Source organism: Eptesicus fuscus, chromosome 9 (genome assembly GCF_027574615.1).
Source record: "Eptesicus fuscus isolate TK198812 chromosome 9, DD_ASM_mEF_20220401, whole genome shotgun sequence".
Classification (NCBI taxonomy): Eukaryota; Metazoa; Chordata; class Mammalia; order Chiroptera; family Vespertilionidae; genus Eptesicus; species Eptesicus fuscus.
In genome coordinates, this window is record NC_072481.1 from 43227689 (window position 1) to 43248206 (window position 20518).

Consider the following 20518-nt stretch of genomic DNA (forward strand, 5'->3'; position numbering starts at 1 on the left):
CCTGATCCCCCCTACCCGCCTCTGCCTCAGCCCCACCACCATGGCTTTGTCCAGAAGGTCTCCAGTCTAATTAGCATATTACCCTTTTATTAGTATAGATATTTCTTGGCAATACCAGTAATGAGTTTAGTAAGACCCTGGATGATTATAAGACTTTTAGGAGAAACCAAGATGGCGGCATAGGTTAAACACCTAACCTGCAGCCGGGCACAACAATTTCAAAAATACAACTAGAGGTCAGAACGGACATCGTCCAGAACCACAGGAAAGTTGGTGGACTGAAATGCCCACAGCTGGGGAGAAGGAGAAGGCCACGGGGACAGTCGGGGAAGCCGTAAAAGCCTGAGGTATGGAGAAACGGGCGGAGACACAAGCACACGCGCCTGCGGGGAGGATGGAACCGGAGAGGAGGGGGCGGCTGATGACCTGGCCGGCGTTCACTGGCAGGAAGGAGATAAAGGCTCCGGATTGCGCTGAGCGCCGGCTCCGATTGCACTGAACCCCATTCCGGGCGAAACCCTGGGAAACTCACTCACTTTCGCAACTCCGCCGCCCCCGCAGGCCGCCCGGCACGGGACGCTGGGGACGCCGCCGCAGCGGCGGCGCCCGGAGCCCGGCGGCCTCCCAGCACCCGTCCCCGCCGCGCAGCCCCCGCGCGCCTGGTGCCGCGGGCCGCGCGCCCCGCACACTGGACGGAGGCCCGGGCGCCCTCTCCGTGCACCTCCCGGCGGCGCTAGACTTCAGTAGAGTTGACTGAATTCAAGGGAGTAAGAAGTATAAATTGGGGGGACGCCGCGGCGGCGACGTCCGGAACGCGGCGATGGCGGTGCCTGGAGCTCGGCGGCCGCCCAGCGCCCGACCCAGCCACGCGGCCCTCGCGCGCCTGGTTCCGCGGGACGCGCGCACCGCGCACCGGACGGAGGCCCGGGCGCCCTTTCCGTGCACCTCCCGGCGGCGCTAGACTTCAGTAGAGTTGACTGAAATGAAGGGATTAAGAAGTACAAATTGAGAAGTTTGAAAAAGATAGCAGCGGAGGTTAAAGGCTGTTCTGTTGCCTCGCACCCAGCGAAATCGGAGGGGATGAGGTGTGGAGGTGCGTGGGTCTGGCTGGTGGCGGCGGAAAGGGGCTTTTGTTCCAAACCTAAGGGAGATTAGCTCTCCATCACCCTGAAACCCATCTTCTGGCGAACCCCGGGAGACCCAGATGCCTGCGGGGAGAGGCGGGACTCTTGCGGAGGTGCGCCCAGCAATCAGTGTTTGCTGCGCTGGAGTGCGGAACGAGGGGACTTAGATACGTGGAAGGCAGAAGGACCAGACTCACAGACATCGCGGCTCACCGCACCATAGCCTGTTGGCGCCCTGAGACCCCGCCCCGCCCTGGGACCCGCCCCGCACGTTTTGAAGACCTGCCCCGCAAGTCTTGCAGGCACACCTGCGCCCCAAGCAACGGCTTATACATGTGGGTGGCCTGCCCTCTGGCAGCGGACCAGATGATCTGCTGTTCTAGTCGGACTGCTCCAGGGCCACTCAGACAGGAGGAAGAAACTACAGTTTTTGCTGTAATCCTTGCTGAGTGCCTAAGGCAGTAGCTGATCTACACCCCATTGGAGACCCAGAAACGAGGGCATCTAGTGGTCTTTGGGAGATGACACCAGATTTCAACCACGTGCATAAGGGACACATTCAACGGGAATATTCAGTGAGCGCCAAAGCTTTGCTGCACCAAGACCCAGCCCATAAACGTGTCTCCTGCACAGCAACTCTTCCTTTATAGACAAAGAGAGCCCCCCCAGTGACACCAACAACAATCAAGACTTAACTATACAAAGGAGGACCAAGATGGAGGCATAGGGCGGAAGCCTGATTGTTGCCTACCACAACAACTTTGAGACTACGACAAGAGAGCAGAGCAGACACCATCCAAGACCACCATAGGGCTGGCTGAGTAGATGCTATACAACTAGAATAAAAGAGGGGTATGTGGGATGATGCTGATGCCGGTGACCCAAAGACCACACTTTAAGAACTACGGCTCAGGCGACACAAAAGAACTATGGCTCAGGCGATACAACAGCGGCCTGGAACGTGCTCGGCACAGTTCCCCCGGCGGTCTCTGGCTGAGGGGACGGCTCCACTGGCAGCCAAGCACGGACAGACGAGCCCCTATGAGACATGGGGTGGGAGACTCCGCGCTTGCTGACCTCTGAGTCCGTCAAGAATCTCAACGCCCCGGAAGCAGCCAGGTGCGCATGCTCGGCGACCGGCCACCGATGCAGACCCAAGGGCCGACGCAGCGACGCCAGACTGGCCCACCGCCATGCACCGGGTGCACCGGAGCTTCGCCGAGCCGCCGCCCGACGAGTTCTGCAGCAGCCATACTGGAGCTCTGGAAGGATGGCCAGGGGAATTGCTGAGGGGGGATAGACCGGCAGGAATTGGGATCGGGAAGACGGGGCCCCGCTGAGGCCCGGGTGCGGGCGGGGTTGCGCGCCTCTGGGCTCGGGTGTGGTCACACGCCTCTGGGTATAAGTGAGGCCTCACGTCCCTGGGTCTAGGTGAGGCCACATGCCCCTGGGTCCAGGTGAGGCCGGACTCCGGGTCCGGGTGAGGCCAAGTGCCCCTGGACCCGGATGACGCTGGTTCCCGTGCCCGGGCGAGGCCAAGCGCCCCTGGGTCTGGGAGAGCCCACACACCCCTGGGTCCAGGCGAGACCATGTGTCCCTGGATCCGGGTGAGGCCGCGTGCACCTAGGCCCGGGTGAGCCCAAGTGGCCCTGGGTCTGGGAGAGGCCATGCGTCCCTGGGTCCGGGTGAGACCATGTGTCCCTGGATCCGGGTGAGGCCTCGTGCACCTAGGCCCGGGTGAGGCCACGTGCCCCTAGGTCTGGGAGAGGCCAAGCGTCCCTGGGTCCGGGTGAGACCATGCGTCCCTGGATCCGGATGAGGCCTCGTGCACCTAGGCCCGGGTGAGCCCAAGTGGCCCTGGGTCTGGGAGAGGCCAAGCGTCCCTGGGTCCGGGTGAGACCATGTGTCCCTGGATCCGGGTGAGGCCTCGTGCACCTAGGCCCGGGTGAGCCCAAGTGGCCCTGGGTCTGGGAGAGGCCAAGCATCCCTGGGTCCGGGTGAGACCATGTGTCCCTGGATTTGGGTGAGGCCTCGTGCACCTAGGCCCGGGTGAGCCCAAGTGGCCCTGGGTTTGGGAGAGGCCAAGCGTCCCTGGGTCCGGGTGAGACCATGCGTCCCTGGATCTGGATGAGGCCTCGTGCACCTAGGCCCGGGTGAGCCCAAGTGGCCCTGGGTCTGGGAGAGGCCAAGCGTCCCTGGGTCCGGGTGAGACCATGTGTCCCAGGATCTGGGTGAGGCCTCGCGCACCTAGGCCCGGGTGAGCCCAAGTGGCCCTGGGTCTGGGAGAGGCCAAGCGTCCCTGGGTCCGGGTGAGACCATGTGTCCCTGGACCCGGGGAAGGCCTCGTGCACCTAGGCCCGGGTGAGCCCAAGTGGCCCTGGGTCTGGGAGAGGCCAAGCATCCCTGGGTCCGGGTGAGACCATGTGTCCCAGGATCCGGGTGAGGCCTCGTGCACCTAGGCCCGGGTGAGCCCAAGTGGCCCTGGGTCTGGGAGAGGCCAAGCATCCCTGGGTCCGGGTGAGACCATGTGTCCCTGGATTTGGGTGAGGCCTCGTGCACCTAGGCCCGGGTGAGCCCAAGTAGCCCTGGGTCTGGGAGAGGCCAAGCGTCCCTGGGTCCGGGTGAGACCATGTGTCCCTGGATCCGGGTGAGGCCTCGTGCACCTAGGCCCGGGTGAGCCCAAGTGGCCCTGGGTCTGGGAGAGGCCAAGCATCCCTGGGTCCGGGTGAGACCATGTGTCCCAGGATCCGGGTGAGGCCTCGTGCACCTAGGCCCGGGTGAGCCCAAGTGGCCCTGGGTCTGGGAGAGGCCAAGCGTCCCTGGGTCCGGGTGAGACCATGAGTCCCTGGATCCGGATGAGGCCTCGTGCACCTAGGCCCGGGTGAGCCCAAGTGGCCCTGGGTCTGGGAGAGGCTAAGCGTCCCTGGGTCCGGGTGAGACCATGTGTCCCTGGATCCGGGTGAGGCCTCGTGCACCTAGGCCCGGGTGAGCCCAAGTGGCCCTGGGTCTGGGAGTGGCCAAACGTTCCTGGGTCTGGGTGAGACCATGTGTCCCTGGATCCGGGTGAGGCCTCGTGCACCTAGGCCCGGGTGAGCCCAAGTGGCCCTGGGTCGGGGAGAGGCCAAGCGTCCCTGGGTCCGGGTGAGACCATGTGTCCCTGGATCCGTGTGAGGCCTCGTGCACCTAGGCCCGGGTGAGCCCACGTGGCCCTGGGTCTGGGAGAGGCCAAGCATCCCTGGGTCCGGGTGAGACCATGTGTCCCAGGATCCGGGTGAGGCCTCGTGCACCTAGGCCCGGGTGAGCCCAAGTGGCCCTGGGTCTGGGAGAGGCCAAGCGTCCCTGGGTCCGGGTGAGACCATGCGTCCCTGGATCCGGATGAGGCCTCGTGCACCTAGCCCGGGTGAGCCCAAGTGGCCCTGGGTCTGGGAGAGGCCAAGCGTCCCTGGGTCCGGGAGAGACCATGTGTCCCTGGATCCAGGTGAGGCCTTGTGCAACTAAGCCCGGGTGAGGCCACGTGCCCCTGGGTCTGGGAAAGGCCAAGCGTCCCTGGGTACGGGTGAAGCCAGATCCTGGGTCCGGGTGAGGCCGTGCGCCCCTGGATCCATCCGGGTGAGGCTGGGTCCCAGGCCCGGGTGAGACCACGCGCCCCTTGGGTATGGGTGAGGCCACGTGCCCCTTAGTCCGGGTGACGCCGTGCCCCTGGGTTCGGCCGAGACCAAACCAGAGGGAGTCGGACCTCCATTACCACCAGTTGTCCACCATCCAGAGCTGAGGGGTCAGTGCTGACATGTACACATAAGGAACTACTGGACATCGAAATTGGGTCTCAAAAGAACTGTTGGTCCAGGGGGAAGCTCGCTACAGATTGATTCATTTGCCTGTCGGCATAAATATTATTGCTCGTCTCACATTCAGTTCTTATTAGTATATATCTAGTGACATATGATCTCGTTCATCTAGAGGAAATGATGAACAACATAGACTGAGGAACAAGAACAGAACCAGAAGCAAGGAGGCATCGATCGGACTATCGGGCCTCAGAGGGAGGATAGGGGAGGGTAGGGGTAGGCGGAGGGTGGTGGGAGGGGGAGAGTTCAACCAAAGGACCTGTATGCATGCATATAAGCCTATCCAACGGTTAAGTTCAACAGGGGATTGGGGCATGCGTGGGGAGAGGGGTGGGATGGGAATGGGGGGATGAGGACAAATATGTGACACCTTAATCAATAAAGAAATTAAAAAAAAAAAGACTTTTAATGTTTTGATGCTAAAATTGAGTAATTATATAAGGGGTATGTATGTGGGTTGCCATGGAAACGACTCCCAGCAGCCCTAAGAGCAAATGCCAGGCAGAGTGGGGTTCCCTGTGGTGGAGCCACATGTCTAATGCTGCAGAACAGTTTGTGCTGACTCAGCTGTGCACTGGAGGGGCTAGCCTGTGGCTTCTTTCTTTTCTTTTCTTTTTTAATCTTTATTGTTGAAGGTATTACATAGATCCTCCTTTTCCCCCAGTGTGGTTTCTTTCTTAAATCCTGAATTGTTAAACTGGCATGCAGTGTCTTGATTTTCCAAAGATGAAAGCTCGGTACTGCTTTCCCCCACACACTAACTCTGTTTTCCTTCTCCCTTTTTGAAATTCTAGTTCACCTTTAATTATACCTACAGAGTAGAAGTAATTGGTAATGGAAATTACAGGAAACTTCTGCGATTTGAGAGGGCGGGAGGCAGTTATGTGGGAGGGTAGGAGATAGAGGGGAAAAGATTGAGATCTACTATACAGTCAAAACAAATGTCATATTTAATCCTGAGCACGATTGTGGAGCCAGAGATGGTCTCCATATTAGATTAGTTTTGTGAAAAGCATATTTCAAGCCTGCCTTAAATTTTGGTTGTCTGTGATCATTATGGTTGACTGTCATGATAGCTTTAGGAAAAGTTTTTGTGTTGCATGGGGGAGTAAGCTGTTATTTACAGGTAGAGCGGCCCATGAAAATCATCTCAGGGCCTGTTACAAACAGAACTTGACCCTATTCCCAAACCTTACCCCAAACTTGCTGGCTCAGAATCTCAGCTGGTGGAGCCTTTGTCATGATCCTATTTTACAGGCTCTGGGGGTGATTTTTAGGTAGCCTGCCTGCCAAACGATCTAAGCAGACTAGCACTGGAAACTATGGTTTCAGCTCCCTTAAGGGAGCCTCTTATTAAAAATTCTACCAGCCTACGTGTTAGCTGTGATGTGATGAGGGGAGCGCGGCACTTGGACCCAAACGCTGGCCAAACCACCTCACCTCTCTAAGTATCGGTCCGCTCATCTGCATACGGAAGTGTTTGCAAAGGTGTGGGAGGATTCAATGACATGATGAACTGTGGAAAGTTTCCTTTATGTACGGAGGTATTTTGATAATATGATGACTCTATAGCTTCTTCAACTAAGGGAGAAATTTGGAGTATTTGTAATTTTTTTAATGTTATTGGAGAGATTTAACATGATTTGTAGAGAAGGAATTAAACTACATATTAGAAGACTTTTGTTTCTAGCTATAAATTAGCTTCATAACCTTATACAGGATCTTCTTTTTACAGTCTAATATCGTTCTTTATGAAATGGAGTCCAGGGTAGGGGGTGCTTTAAGAGAAGGTAGCTCTCGATGATTTCTTGGTTTATTTTGCCTGCATTAAAAGTCTCTGATTCTGTGATATGGTGAAAATACAGCATTTAATTTGTATAGGAGTTGAACCGCTCATCTTTTTTTAAAATATATTTTTATTGATTTCAGAGAAGAAGGGGGAGGGAAAGACATAGAAACATCAATGATGAGATAGAATCATTCATTGATCGGCTACCTCCTGCACGCCCTTGCATGAAATCGAACCTGGGACCTTTCAGTCTGCAGGCAGACACTCTATCCACTGGGTCAAACCAGCTAGGGCTTGACTGCTTGTGTTTTAAGCCCCTTCTAAGTTATGAGTCTAAATAAAAGCTATAGGATAACTCAAATTCTGAGGCCTGAAAATCTTAACAATAAAAATTTAACTGCAGATTACCAAGCATATGTGTTACAAAGCATTTGGCACTCTTCCTGTTATATGATGCATCGAAAAAATGATAAAGTATAACCCCTTTTGCTTTTCAAGTTTCTTCCGTTTAATAGTCTATTTTAAAAGATAAGGCATACCTTGCTATTTGTGTGTTTTTTTTCTAATAGTCCTAATGGATTTTTTTTACTTTTGAATGAAAATCTAAAGAAGAAACCAGTCTACTTCTTTTAACTGAAAGAATGCATTATCTCTGAAAAAAATTTTGGTGTCATGCTGATAGGATTCCACCACTTTTTTGTCACGTTGTATAGGGCATTGGTTTAATAATATGGCACAGCAATTGAAGAAAACTTTAGAAACCATTCATTTATGATTTCAACTGGCATGTATTTCATATATTAACCATCTAATATATGCAATCCTTGCATTCCTGGCCTATACCCTTCTTCATAATATATTGTTAGATTGAGTTGTATGAAAATCCTTTTCTTATGTCAGAAAATGGTCAATATTTGGCTATATCATAGATGTCAAATTAAATATTTTTAATACACTCTTGAATTAAATTATAATTTTTAAATAAATGAGACTATAAGCCGAAACCGGTTTGGCTCAGTGGATGGAGTGTCGGCCTGTGGACTCAAGGGTCCCAGGTTCGATTCCGGTCAGGGGCATGTACCTTGGTTGCGGGCACATCCCCAGTGGGAGGTGTGCAGGAGGCAGCTGATCGATGTTTCTCTCTCATCGATGTTTCTGGCTCTCTATTCCTCTCTCTTCCTCTCTGTAAAAAATCAATAAAATATATTTAAAAATAAAAAATAAAATGCAAAAGATTCATATATCATCTTTAAAAAATAAATAAATAAATAATAAATGAGACTATAAATTTTTCTTATTCTTTTTTTTAATCCTCACCCAAGGATAGTTTTTCCTTTGCTTTTTAGAGAGAGTGAAAGGTGGGGAGACAGAGAAACATTGATGTGAAAAAGACACATTAACTGGTTGCCTCCTACATAAGCCCCGACCAGGGCCAGAGATCGAACCTGCAACTCAGGTATGTACCCTTGACTGGAAGTTAAACCTGCGACTGTTTGGTGCCACACCAGCCAGGGAAATTTTCTTTTCTTGATTTTGGAATCAGAATTAGAATTATACAGCCTCAAAAAATGGGGTGGATAACTTTTTGTACATTTTCCCATATTCTGGAACAGCTTACAAAGAATAAAAATTTATTATAATTTGAAATCTGATAGAACTCAAATATAAAAATATCTAGGACTAGAAAGTATTTTTGAAAGGTAATATTCTTGATGATCATTTCAGTTTCTTTAATAATTACTAGTCTATTGCAGTTTTACATTTACTAAATATGTTATTTTAAATTTTTGAGCAATTTATCTGTTATCTATATTTTAAAATGTGTCAACATTTAGTTCATTGATATACTATTCATAATAATGTTATTTTGAAGTCTGTCTGTAGTTATTTTCCCTTTCTTGTCCTATAATTTATTTGTATCATCTAGACCATAAAGTAGAGATAGCACAGTGAGACAGATCGGATAAAATAATTATAAAATGCCTGTAAGCCATGAACCATTGAGTTTTTTTAACATGTATTTTAGTTCATTTTTCCAGCATCCAAGCAAGTAGGTAATCTAATGCCCATTTCAGAGATGAATTCCATAGATATAAAATAAAATATTAATTATTGGGTATTGAGTAAATGATAGATTTGCAGATTGAATTGAGAGCTGATAGCTAAATCAACATTCTTAATTCCCCTATTTTTACTCACATAGCACTCAATATTATTATTTTGTAACCTCTGTATACTTTAAAGAAATGTAGTTATTTAAAAATAATTGTTGATTTTCTTTCCTACTGGACTGAAAATCCATGAGAACAGGAACCATGTCTGCTTTGTTCAAAATAATATCTCAAGGACCAATCACTTTACTTGGTATAAAACTGGTGCTCTGTAAATATTCTTTGTCTCCCCCACACACACATACACAGCTTTTTTTTTTTTTTTTTTTGAGAGGGTGCAGGGAGGCCAGGATTTTCACCACATTGTTTTGACCTTCTTATGTGAGAAAATAACCCAGGGAAAGCCTAGGCCAGTGTTAAACTGAGCGATCAGGAAAGGTTTTATGGGTGAACTACCTCCTTAGATAATGTAAAGAATTCTTAACTGTAACTTATACATAAGGCTATGAATGACCTCAAGTACTTCATTCCCCAAAAAGGGCCATTCATTGTAGAGGAGTCACAGTGTGGTTAGGGAAATGCTGACATCTCTGTAATATAAATTTAACTGCTCTGTTTCATTTTCTCTTTCTCTTTATTTTAATAGAAAAAATCAGGCAAAGATATGCAGATCTGCCTGGAGAATTACACATTATTGAACTTGAAAAGGATAAGAATGGACTTGGACTCAGCCTTGCTGGCAATAAGGACAGGTCACGTATGAGCATCTTTGTGGTGGGAATTAACCCAGAAGGTCCCGCAGCCACAGACGGACGCATGCGTATTGGAGATGAACTATTAGAGGTAAGGGGCACATATTTTTTTACTTCTCTTCTGGTGAAGTGAAGGGGTACAGGAGATAATATACAATAAAATGAGGTGAAGGAGAAGAGTGTTGACAAATTATATTTTCTTCAACTAAAATCATTTTTCCAAGCAAAAATAAAAATCATATTGTCACATGCAAATGTTATTTGCTGCTTGAGTAAAAACAAATCTCTCAAAATAATTTAGAAGCCCTTAAGTAAAATCTCATGGAAACATATTAAAAGAATAAGGCTTGTTTTTAATATTAATTTTTAAAAGTTCAAAACTAATTTGATTATGTATTAATATATTATTAGTATTTATCAAAATGCTTTGGGTTTTGAATTAACCATAAGCATGACATTTGTATGTATTTTTGTGTTTTTTGTTTTTACTATTTTACATAGTAACTATTTTTGTTTTTATTGACATTTGTTTTTGCTGTTGTAATTTAATTTTTTGAAAAAGTGCCAGAGCCAATGTGATCTGATTGTCAAGGAATGGTTAATATCTGTGAAGCTGATGATGTGGGTTAAAGCCACATAAGAACAGTATAGAAATAAAAGAAGCTAAGGAGTTGACTGATCCTCCGATAATTACTCTCTGGATGTTTTCATCAATAAACTGAAAGGTTATTCTTATTTTCCTAAACTTAAAGTCAGGGTTTCTGTTCTGAGTTTATCTTAGTTTGCTATTCATTTTCTTGACCATTCAGCTAATATTTTTTGTGTCTCTTAGAACCAGACACAGAAAAACTAATGAATACATCCAGTTCATTCAAATAGCTCACAGTCCAGAGGAAGAAACAGACATGACAAGATGGTTGCACTCTAAAAGGAAAAACGTAGTAATAATGACACAGCTAATATATACTAAGGGTCAGACACAGCAACCTCCTTTACTGGCGTCTTAGCTCTTTGTTAACCAGTGTGGTCTAGGCCTCCTGGTAAAATGCTCTAACACTTGGGCATTAAGGGGAGATAAATCACAGAGGCACGCAGTGTCAGAATAATTTACAATGAGGAGTTGCTGATTTTGCATTGCACAATTTCCTCTTCAGATTCTGACTCAGAATACAATTCTTCCACAATATGACTTGCCTAATAATATCTACAGCCAAAGCTGGTCAGATACAACTGTGAGACCATTAGTGTCACCTTTCTCTTCCAGCCCTAACAGTTTCAGTTTCTCCCCATCTAAATTCTATTTCCACAAAAATGTCACTTCCGGAATTATTTTTCTTCTTCTGTTATCATATAGCATCATGAAAGCCACCCATATTGGGTAGCACTGACACGCATAATCATAAAATAAATAAAATTCAAAAGTGACCATATGTATCAACTGATATGATTCAGTGCTTCAAGTTTGTTTCCTTTGGCTACTGTTTAGGGACTTCTTCGGAGATGAGACTAAAGTGGCAGTGGTGGTAATAATCATGAAAGCAAAAGCTAATTTACTGAGTTGTTGCTAGTAATCTACCTATGCATTCACACATCTGTGTTTATTATTTTTAACTAGAGGCCCGGTACACAAAATTCGTGCACGGAGGGGAGTTGTCCCTCAGCCCAGCCTGTACCCTCTCCAATCTGGGACCCCTCAAGGGATCGGGCCTAAACGGGCAGTCGGACATCCCTCTCACAATCCAGGACTGCTGGCTCCCAACTGCTTGCCTGCCTGCCTTCCTGATTGCCCCTAACCGCTTCTGCCTGCCAGCCTGATCACCCCCTAACCACTCTGCTGCCAGCCTGTTTGCCCCCAACTTCCCTCCTCTGCTGGCCTGGTTACCCCTAACTGCCCTCTCCTGCAGGGTTGATCACCTCCAACTGCCCTCCCTTGCAGGCCTGGTCCTTCTCTACTGCCCTCCCTTGCAGGCCGGGTGCCTCCCAACTGCCCTCTCCTGCTGGCCATCTTGTGTCCACATAGGGGCAGGATCTTTGACCATATGGGGGCAGCTATATTGTGTGTTGCAGTGATGATCAATCTGCATAGTACTCTTTTATTAGATAGGATAGAGGCCTGGTACAGGGGTGGGGGCCAGCTGGCTTGCCCTGAAGGGTGTCCCTGATCAGGATGGGGTTCTCTTGGGGCATGGGGCAGCCTGAGTGAGGGGCCTGTGGTGGTTTGCAGGTGGGCCACACCCTCTGGCAATAAAAACAGAGGCCCTGGTATCTGGAATTTATTTTCCTTCTACAATTGAAACTTTGTAGCCTGGAGCAGAGCCAAGCCTGGGGCTCCCTCCGAGGCCCGCAGCCATTTGTGTTGGGGTTATAATTGAAACTTTGTAGCCTTAAGCGGGTGGGCCCGGCCAGGGTGTGCGGAAAGCTTTGCTTCCCCTGTTGCCGGCGGCAACCCTGGCCTGCTCTCTCAAGCTCCATCCTGCTGCCATTTGTTTGAATTTGTTTACCTTCTATAATTGAAACTTTGTAGCTTGAGTGGAGGCTTAGGCCTGCAACGGCTGGCAGAAAGCTTGGCTTCCTCTGTTACCTAGGAAACCTTGCTCTCTGTGGCTGTAGCCATCTTGGTTTGGGTTAATTTGCATACTCGCTCTGATTGGATGGTGGGCGTGGCTTGTGGGTGTGTCTGAGGTATGGCCAATTTGCATATTTGTCTATTATTAGATAGGATAGCCCTATATGGTAAGTACTATTAGGATCCTGATTTTATGGCTAAGAAAACTACATAAGTAACTTAACTATGGAGAGCATTATGCTAAGTGAAATAAGCCAGTCAGAGAAAGATAGGTATCACATGATCTCATTCATTTGTGGAATACAATGAACAACATAAACTGATGAACAAAAATAGATCCAGAGACATAGAAGCCTTGAACAGATCACCAAACCTCAGAAGAAAGGCGGGGAGGGGGTCGGGGGGAGTAAGAGATCAACCAAAGGACTTGTATGCATGCATATAAGCATAACCAATGGACACAGACAGTAGACGAAGCGGGGGGTGGGGGTGAGGGCATGTGCTGGGGTGTGGGAGCAGTTGGGGAGAGATCATTGGGGGAAAAGGAGACATATGTAATACTCTAAACAATAAAGAATTTAAATAAATAAATAAATAAATAAATAATAAAATTTAAAAAGTGACTTGCCTAATATTACAGAACTAAGTTACTAAGTTTCAGTAAGAATCCAGGTGTGCCAGACTCTAAGATCCAGGCTCTAACCACTTGAAGTATACTGTGTTCCCTATGGTGCTTCAACCAAACCCCATTGGTTTAGATCCACGAGGAAATTGTGTCACTGTGTTGGGTTACGCATACCTAGACACAGATTTTTTTGTCTTGAATGGTAAATGGAAATGTCCCAAAGGCTATAATTTGGAACATGAAGATTCTAGTTATATTCTCTCGACCTTATTAAGACGGAAGGGAATGGCCTGTGGTATCCAGACCAACAGGAGCACAATACCAGTGTATTGTATTTCTCTGTCTGGGATCTTATGAGATACCAGTCACAAATGAGTGTGGCTGCAGAGTACTGAGACTGCTGTACAGGCCGTACACAAAAGTCAACACTGTGTACAGGGCATTGGGAACTGGACTTCGAAGGCCTACTTTAACTCCTATCAATTCTTTCAGTTACTAGTTGCATTTTAGAAGGAGTTTAACAGAGTACCTGGCACACAGTTGACTGTTATTTGGATCCTATTTCCTCCCTCGCAGACAGAAACTTCAATACCTGTTTTCTAGGCTAGAGGCTGGAAGAGCTCTCCTGGGTGAAAAATAAATATTAACAAATTGCCATATTGGATACTATTCCTTCCTTTGACTTTCTGAATTTGATTCTTTTGTTGCTATGTAGCAACTTTAATCTTCATTCAGAGATGAAAAGGGAAAAAAGATTAAACATGGCAATAATTTAATCCCACTCCGCTCCTCTCAATTCTCTTGTTAAAAAAAAATATATTAAAATATGTTGGAACACATTCTAGCATCACATATTTTAGCTGTTTATCTTCTCTAATCCTCGGTTACCTTCTTTATCAAATGGAAATTATTTATTCATTCAGCAAGTATTTCTTTTAAATATTTTTACTGATTTCAGAGAGGTAGAGAGAGAGAGAGAAACATCAATGATGAGAGAGAATCACTGATTGGCTGCCTCCTGCACACCCCGTACTGGGGATCGAGCCCGCAACCTGGGCATGTGCCCTTGACCAGAATTGAACCTGGGACCCTTCAATCTGCAGGCCAACGCTCTATCCACTGAGCCACATCAGCCTAGCGATTGCATGGCAGCAACCTCAGAGGGTGTGATGAGAATTAAGAAGAGAAGATAAAGTCAGGTTTTGTTGCAATGTCTGGCACATAGTAATACCTTCCCACTTTTCAGATGCTATTGGTAAAATAGTATTTTGCATGGACTTTTGTATTTCAGTTCTTTTTGGTTTGTTTATATTAGTGCCTTTGCCTCTGAAGGGGTCTCCCAGGGGGAAGCCATCTTGTACTCCTCACCAGCTCCATGCAATGTCTTGAAAAGCTGAGAGAATGGAAAAATGCACACACTGGATTCTTAATCAGCAATAACCCATCTTCTCACTTGGCTTTTGGCTCTAGGTCAGGGGTGACAGGGGGAAAATATTCCTTTGGAAAATAGTTTCCTGGTGTCTTTTTATAGCTGAGAAAAAATTTCAATCATTTCTCTATGATATGTGAGGAATTTGTATATAGCATGATATTCAATCCAGTGTGCTTTTGAACTGAGAATAAGACATTGATTTCATGATGAGTGCCAGGAAAGGTGAAGCCAGTAGTTACGACACTAGTTCTTTGCCTATGGCAGTGTGTTAGATGATGGCATTATGATATTATGGCATGCGCAATGCATTATGATAGAGGCATGTACAGTGGTTTTTAGATTATGCTTACTAGATTTCCAGGTTAGAGCACATCTGTGTATTTGCTTATCCACCCACGCTCCATTTATTTTTGTGGCTTCTCTCCTCAATTGAGGTCAAGTTATCCCTGCCTTGATTATTTTTACAGTCCCACCATTTGCTCATATCACTTCTCATTATTGCTTTGTTGTTATTGTTATGTTGTTACTTTACTCCAGCCTCCTTTTATTTATAGTTGATCTGAGTTGTTTAAGCCCTAATCTGAGGCTAATTTAGAGGAAGTAGGAAAGGGACAGGTGAGACATTCATGGTGGCTTCTTCGAAGTCAGAGACTCTGCTTCTCTCCTGGAGCCTGTCGGTGGCTGATTTTTGACAGGACGTCCGCCAGCAGTTTCGTTGCTGAGCGACTGCATTGCTCCCGTGGAAGAGCAGTCAGCGAGTTCTGCCGATCGATGGCCCGGTTCATGTACAAAAGAAATCGGACGTTAAGCCCCCAGAAGACAATGTGATTAAGTCTCAGCTTCTCTGCCCTTTACTACGATGCTAGTGGGGTGGGGGTAGGGGGCTCTGAATTAATTTCAAAATGCATTAACATATAATTACCATGTAGACTGGAATGAGACTTGCTCTAGAGAATTGGCTTTCCCTAAGCAATTAGTCCCAGAAAATACACAGGCCTGTTCATGGTGCTGTCACAGGAATATAGGATTTATTTATAATCTTCCCTACAGTGCCTGTATGGGAAGAGAGCCGATAGTGCTGTGCCGGGAACTGGAGTGATTTGTCAGGTTACCGAAGCAGCCGGAGGAACTGGCTGTATGGGTGGCACAGGAAATGCACAATTGATTGGGGTGGCATAGAGGGCTGTGTCTCATCTGGCTCACACGTCCTTCAAGACAGAGGCAGTGCATTCCCTTTGTAACATTTACCTGCAGGATAACCAAAACGAAATCTTGTTATTTTGCATGTGTACATGTTTATTTAAGAACCGTTAAAAATAAAAAGCATGAATATTTCCCTTCTTTGCCAGGGATAAAGACATACAACTACAGGTAAATTCAGTTATGATTGTCTAGTAGTATTTATGTAATAAAAGAAACGAACTGGAACCATAAAGGTTAAATGACCGACCCATGTACCTATCTGTAGCTGCTTCGTGACAAAACTCCTCCTGAGGACCTTTGCCAACACACCGATCTCCACCGTCGATCCTCCACTCTCTGCTCATTGACACTGAATTATTTTTGAAGTCTTTTGGAAAACTTAGGTGCAATTTAGAAGCATAGTACAGTAGTAAATAAATTAATAGCTTTTGTGCATCCATAGATAAGATTCTAATTTATAGTCAAAAGCTTCTGTCATCTTAGATTGGCTCTTTTAGATTATTATCATACATGGATTTATAAATTGTACTTTTTAATGCAATAAGTATGCCCTAAGAGACTTCATGTAATAAAATATCCCATTGTAGAAACACTAGTTTACAGAGCAGAAAGTAGAGTAAAGGATTTCAAAATTGCAAAACAGTTTCTTTGTCCTACAGTTTTATTAACATAGATAGGTTTACAATAGCTAAACACGCAAAAAGAAATTGATGGACCAATTTTTTTATTATGGCAATGGTTTCATGAGTGTTCAAACATATCAAATTTTACATTTTAAGCATGTGATTTATTGTATATCTAGTATATCTCAGTAAAGCAGTTAAGAAAATCAGTTGATCAAACCTGACTAAAATAAAGACTGTAAGCAAGTCCTGAATATGATCTTCCCATATGCAAAGCTATAGTCACCCCGTTGTGTGACTCTTAAGAATAGTCTACAGCCTGATTAACAAATTGGAAAGCCAGCGGGAGAAGGGGGTCAGCCTCACACACAACACAGCGGAGGACCTCTGCTGTGTGTGCAACATTTTTCCTTTCTTCAAAGTGCAGTGTCGTCCAGTCTCCTCCCCAGCCCAGCCCCAGCCCTGCCATTGTAACATGCTAGTCAATAGCTGTGTCTTGCTAAATCACCTTCCCTCAGTAATCTACTGTGTTCTACCTCATTTGAGTTACATAAAGATGTCCTCATTAAGAGACCGATTGGGAGATATGGAAGTGGGAGAGCTGTGTTGGGAACTGAGCTAACAATTGCATACTTATTATTTATGAGGCAGTGCTACATTTTTTAAATTCACTCCCGCTCTTAACTTTTGACAAGGGCCCAGTGAAAGTTGGTGCTATTTTAACCCCTATATTGTAAGAAAGGAAACTGAGGCACCAAAGGGCAGAATAAACATGTGCACACTAGCTTTTCTGACTCTAAGGGCTTTGTTTTTAAGTTATTTCGTTCTTGGTTTAATAGAGATTCTAATCTAGAAGGTAATCAGTGAATTTCTCCTCATTTTGTAGTTTGGGTAGGTCTAGAATGCAGTTACAATATCTGAAGTAGTTTCTCACAATGCAATACCCTGTTACTCTTTTTATTTTCTAAAAATTTAACGCCACTTTAAATTCATTAAAAGGAGAATGCAGTCAGTGAAATTATACCTATCTCCCAAGAACCAGAAAAGGAAAATAATACTTTTTGAGGTTGTTCTTGTCCAGTGTGAAAGCTCCTCTGAACTCCATAATTTAAGAGCTTTCTCCCTCAGTGCCACCACAGAGCCAAGGGTTTCTTTTCAGGCTGCAGGAAATGTTATGTAAAAGTTAGCTTATATTGAGTGGCCTCATTCTTTTCTGGGTTTCCTGCAATGAAGTCTTTATCTTCTACTTCTGCCATTTTTGTTTCTGTCTCTGGCTCATTGGGGAAAGAGTTATGAATTATTTAGTCCCACTTCAGTGTCTTTATGCTGCTGAATTATTTAGGCTAAAGACCTATATTCTTTCTGATCTTTTGGAGGAGTGCGATCATTTAATTTTCACCATAGCAGTCCTCATTACTGCTCTACCAAGTCTTTATGGGAGGTTTCTACAGTGAGCCATGTTATCTTAAAATCATGGAGAGAAAGTGCAGTGAAAGCAGAAAAGTAAGAGTGAGGATAACTGAAGAAACGTAGATTACTGTGGAAAGAATATAAGAAATAGGGTTGGGGATGTGTGCGGGGAAGAAACTCCATTGGGAGGGATAACTGTTTCAGCAGTGCCTCTGGAGGCTCCCCTCTCTTTTCTGCAGTTTCTCCTGGGGTTTCGCATGACCCTGGAGTAGTTCTCCAGGCCTCTGTTCCCGCCTTTCCCAGTCCCGTGCCCCCACCCCCCGACCCCCAACTTCCTCCCAGGCCTGCTCATGGCTATGTAGTGATCGTACTTGAAATGGACTCTGGGAAGATATGCTCTTGGATTATCGAGAAGGGTTTCCTTATAATAGTCAGCCTCAACATGGAATTTATTTCTGTATTTTGCTTTATTTGCAGAATAGAAATTTAGAGTCACTTATAGTCGCAATGCAATCTTAAGGCACAAAGCTTAAAAGCTTTTTTTAAATATATTTTTATTGATTTCAGAGAGGAAGAGAGAGGGAGAGGGAGATAGAAACATCAATGATGAGAAAGAACCATTGATCGGCTGCCTCCTACATGCCCCCTACTAAGGATCGAGCCCACAACCCGGGCATGTGCCCTTGACCAGAATCGAACCCAGGACCCTTCAGTCCGCAAGCCCTCTAGCCACTGAAACAAACTGGCTAGGGCTAAAGTAAAAGTTTTAATAAGATTCTTATTCCAAGTTTGACTTACTAACAATATCAAACAACTGCTCAAATTTATCAAAAATGTGGTTGTGTATGTGTGTTTTAATTATAGTTTTTAAGATATAAGCCTAAAATCAGTATTCCAACCCGAAAATCAGATGTTCTACCCAAAACAGTCACCATGAGTCTATTTCTCATTATTTTAAGTCAGGAAAAATTATACATTACATGTTAACCCCACCCCAATTTCCTAAAATATAACTGAAATACAATAAAAATAATCATATATAGGTAACACATACTCATGTTCGGATGTAAAATGCCTAATAGCACTTCAGTACTACCAAGTAATGTGGTTGCTAACACAATTGCTTTGTATGCAATGGTTTCTATTAGCTGCACCAACATCCAACCTGCACATCTTCCATGTTGCTACGGAATGTGTGGTTCAAAATGTCTCTCTGTGATTATGTACTTGGACTACAGCTTGGGACTTTCCCCTCACAACATTATGTTTAAAATGTTTTATTTTGGCTCTGGCCAGTTTCACTCAGTTTCACGTCAGCTGGAGGATCACGGGTTTTTCATAATATTTATATATTATAATTTAAAATTGTTTAGACTCTCTGAATTTTATTGCCCATCCTTATTTATGTTTTTGGCTGTAATTCCAAAGTATTCAGTTAGCAAATAGGTTTTAATTCTAATTGATTCCCTAACATACTGAGTTATCATAAGGTATTGTTTCTCACTACTATTTTTCTATTTTTTAATTTATAGGTTATACTTTTCACATGTTCTTAAAGTAACATGTGATCATAACAAAATTATTGTGCAGGTAAAAGTAATCATCTTTTCTCTTTCACCTTTGTAATACTACTCCTCCCGAAATCACCATTGTTAACATTTTTCCTATTTGTCTCATGCCGAGTCATATACATCTGTGCAAACATAGATTTTATGGTTAATATAAAAAACAGAATCATATTGCACTGACCTTTTTATTGAGTGGTATAATACTATAGCATACTAGTGTATATGTCTTCATGCAGTTATCATGCTGTCATGCAGAGTAGTGTGGCACTGCCAGACTCTATATGAGATGTGTTTTGAAAGTTAACAAATATATGTGATGTAATCCTCCCTTTCTAGGATTGATTCACTGACAAAGTTAATGTTAAAAAAGAAAACACGGCCGAAACTGGTTTGGCTCAGTGGATAGAGCGTCGGCCTGCGGACTCAAGGGTCCCAGGTTCGATTCCAGTCAAGGGCATGTACCTTGGTTGTGGGCACATCCCCAGTAGGGGGTGTGCAAGAGGCAGCTGATGGATGTTTCTCTCTCATCGATGTTTCTAACTCTCTATCCCTCTCTCTTCCTCTCTGTAAAAAATCAATAAAATATATTTTTTAAATTAAAGAAAAAAGAAAACACACACACACACGTACGTGGATGGGGTTTGTGGCTATGTCTACAGAAGCAACAGGAAAAATATATTTATTTTTATTTTTTATTTTTTTATTAATGTGAGAGAGGGAAGGAAAATATTTTGAAAGCAAGAGCAAAAACTTCCAATAATAGAGGAAATTAGAGTAGAGCACTAATCTGATTGTTAGTCTGAAATAAGCAAACATTGAACTGGGCATTACCTGTTTGAGGAATGTCTTAACTCATAACATGTGCTGATGTTCTTGGAAGAAGAAATTCTAGGTCAGGTCACCTGACTTCTGTTTATTTATGTGACTAACAATACCATTAATAGAATTAGGCTGTAATGCCTCAGCCTCCTCGGAAAACCTGACTCCCCTGCAATATTAATGAGCTGTTCAGAGGTAGATATTTCTGCCTTCCGTTACTTATTCCTTCCTATGCCCTGAAGGTAAGAGGAAACTATCGGCAGGCACCTATTTAATTTGGTCAGTGAACCAACCTATAGCAATTGGACCAACTTCCAGGGAAACACTGAAAATCAGAGCAACACATTCATATTTCTCTGCTCACTTCCTTAAAGTCAATATTTTTCAAAATTGTCAGCATTTAGGAGTCAAAAGAATATCTTACTATTTTCCCAGTATATCAAATTTAGAAAGATGTGAACTACATAATACTATTACTTTGCCTTTAGAAGGTATTTCAATTTAATTAGTTTTGCTTGAGAGAAAATAAATCTTTCATGCTTAAGCTTTTTAAATGAATGTGTTCCTTTGGGAACATTGTACTGCACAAGAAATAGATTACATTGAAGCTGCATCTATTAAACTTAGTCCTCAAAACCTGCTCCTTTG

The 20518-nt window shown here is 45.0% G+C and overlaps 1 protein-coding gene across 1 annotated transcript in view; it reads left to right on the plus strand.

Moving 5' to 3' along the window:
- The window catches only part of PATJ (PATJ crumbs cell polarity complex component), a 316022-nt gene that overhangs the window by 176866 nt on the left and 118638 nt on the right, over positions 1-20518 (plus strand). Inside the window, exon 28 of the mRNA XM_028142315.2 lies at positions 9519-9715. Coding sequence (XP_027998116.2) covers positions 9519-9715 — 197 coding nt within the window. The remainder of the gene's footprint in view (positions 1-9518; positions 9716-20518) is intronic.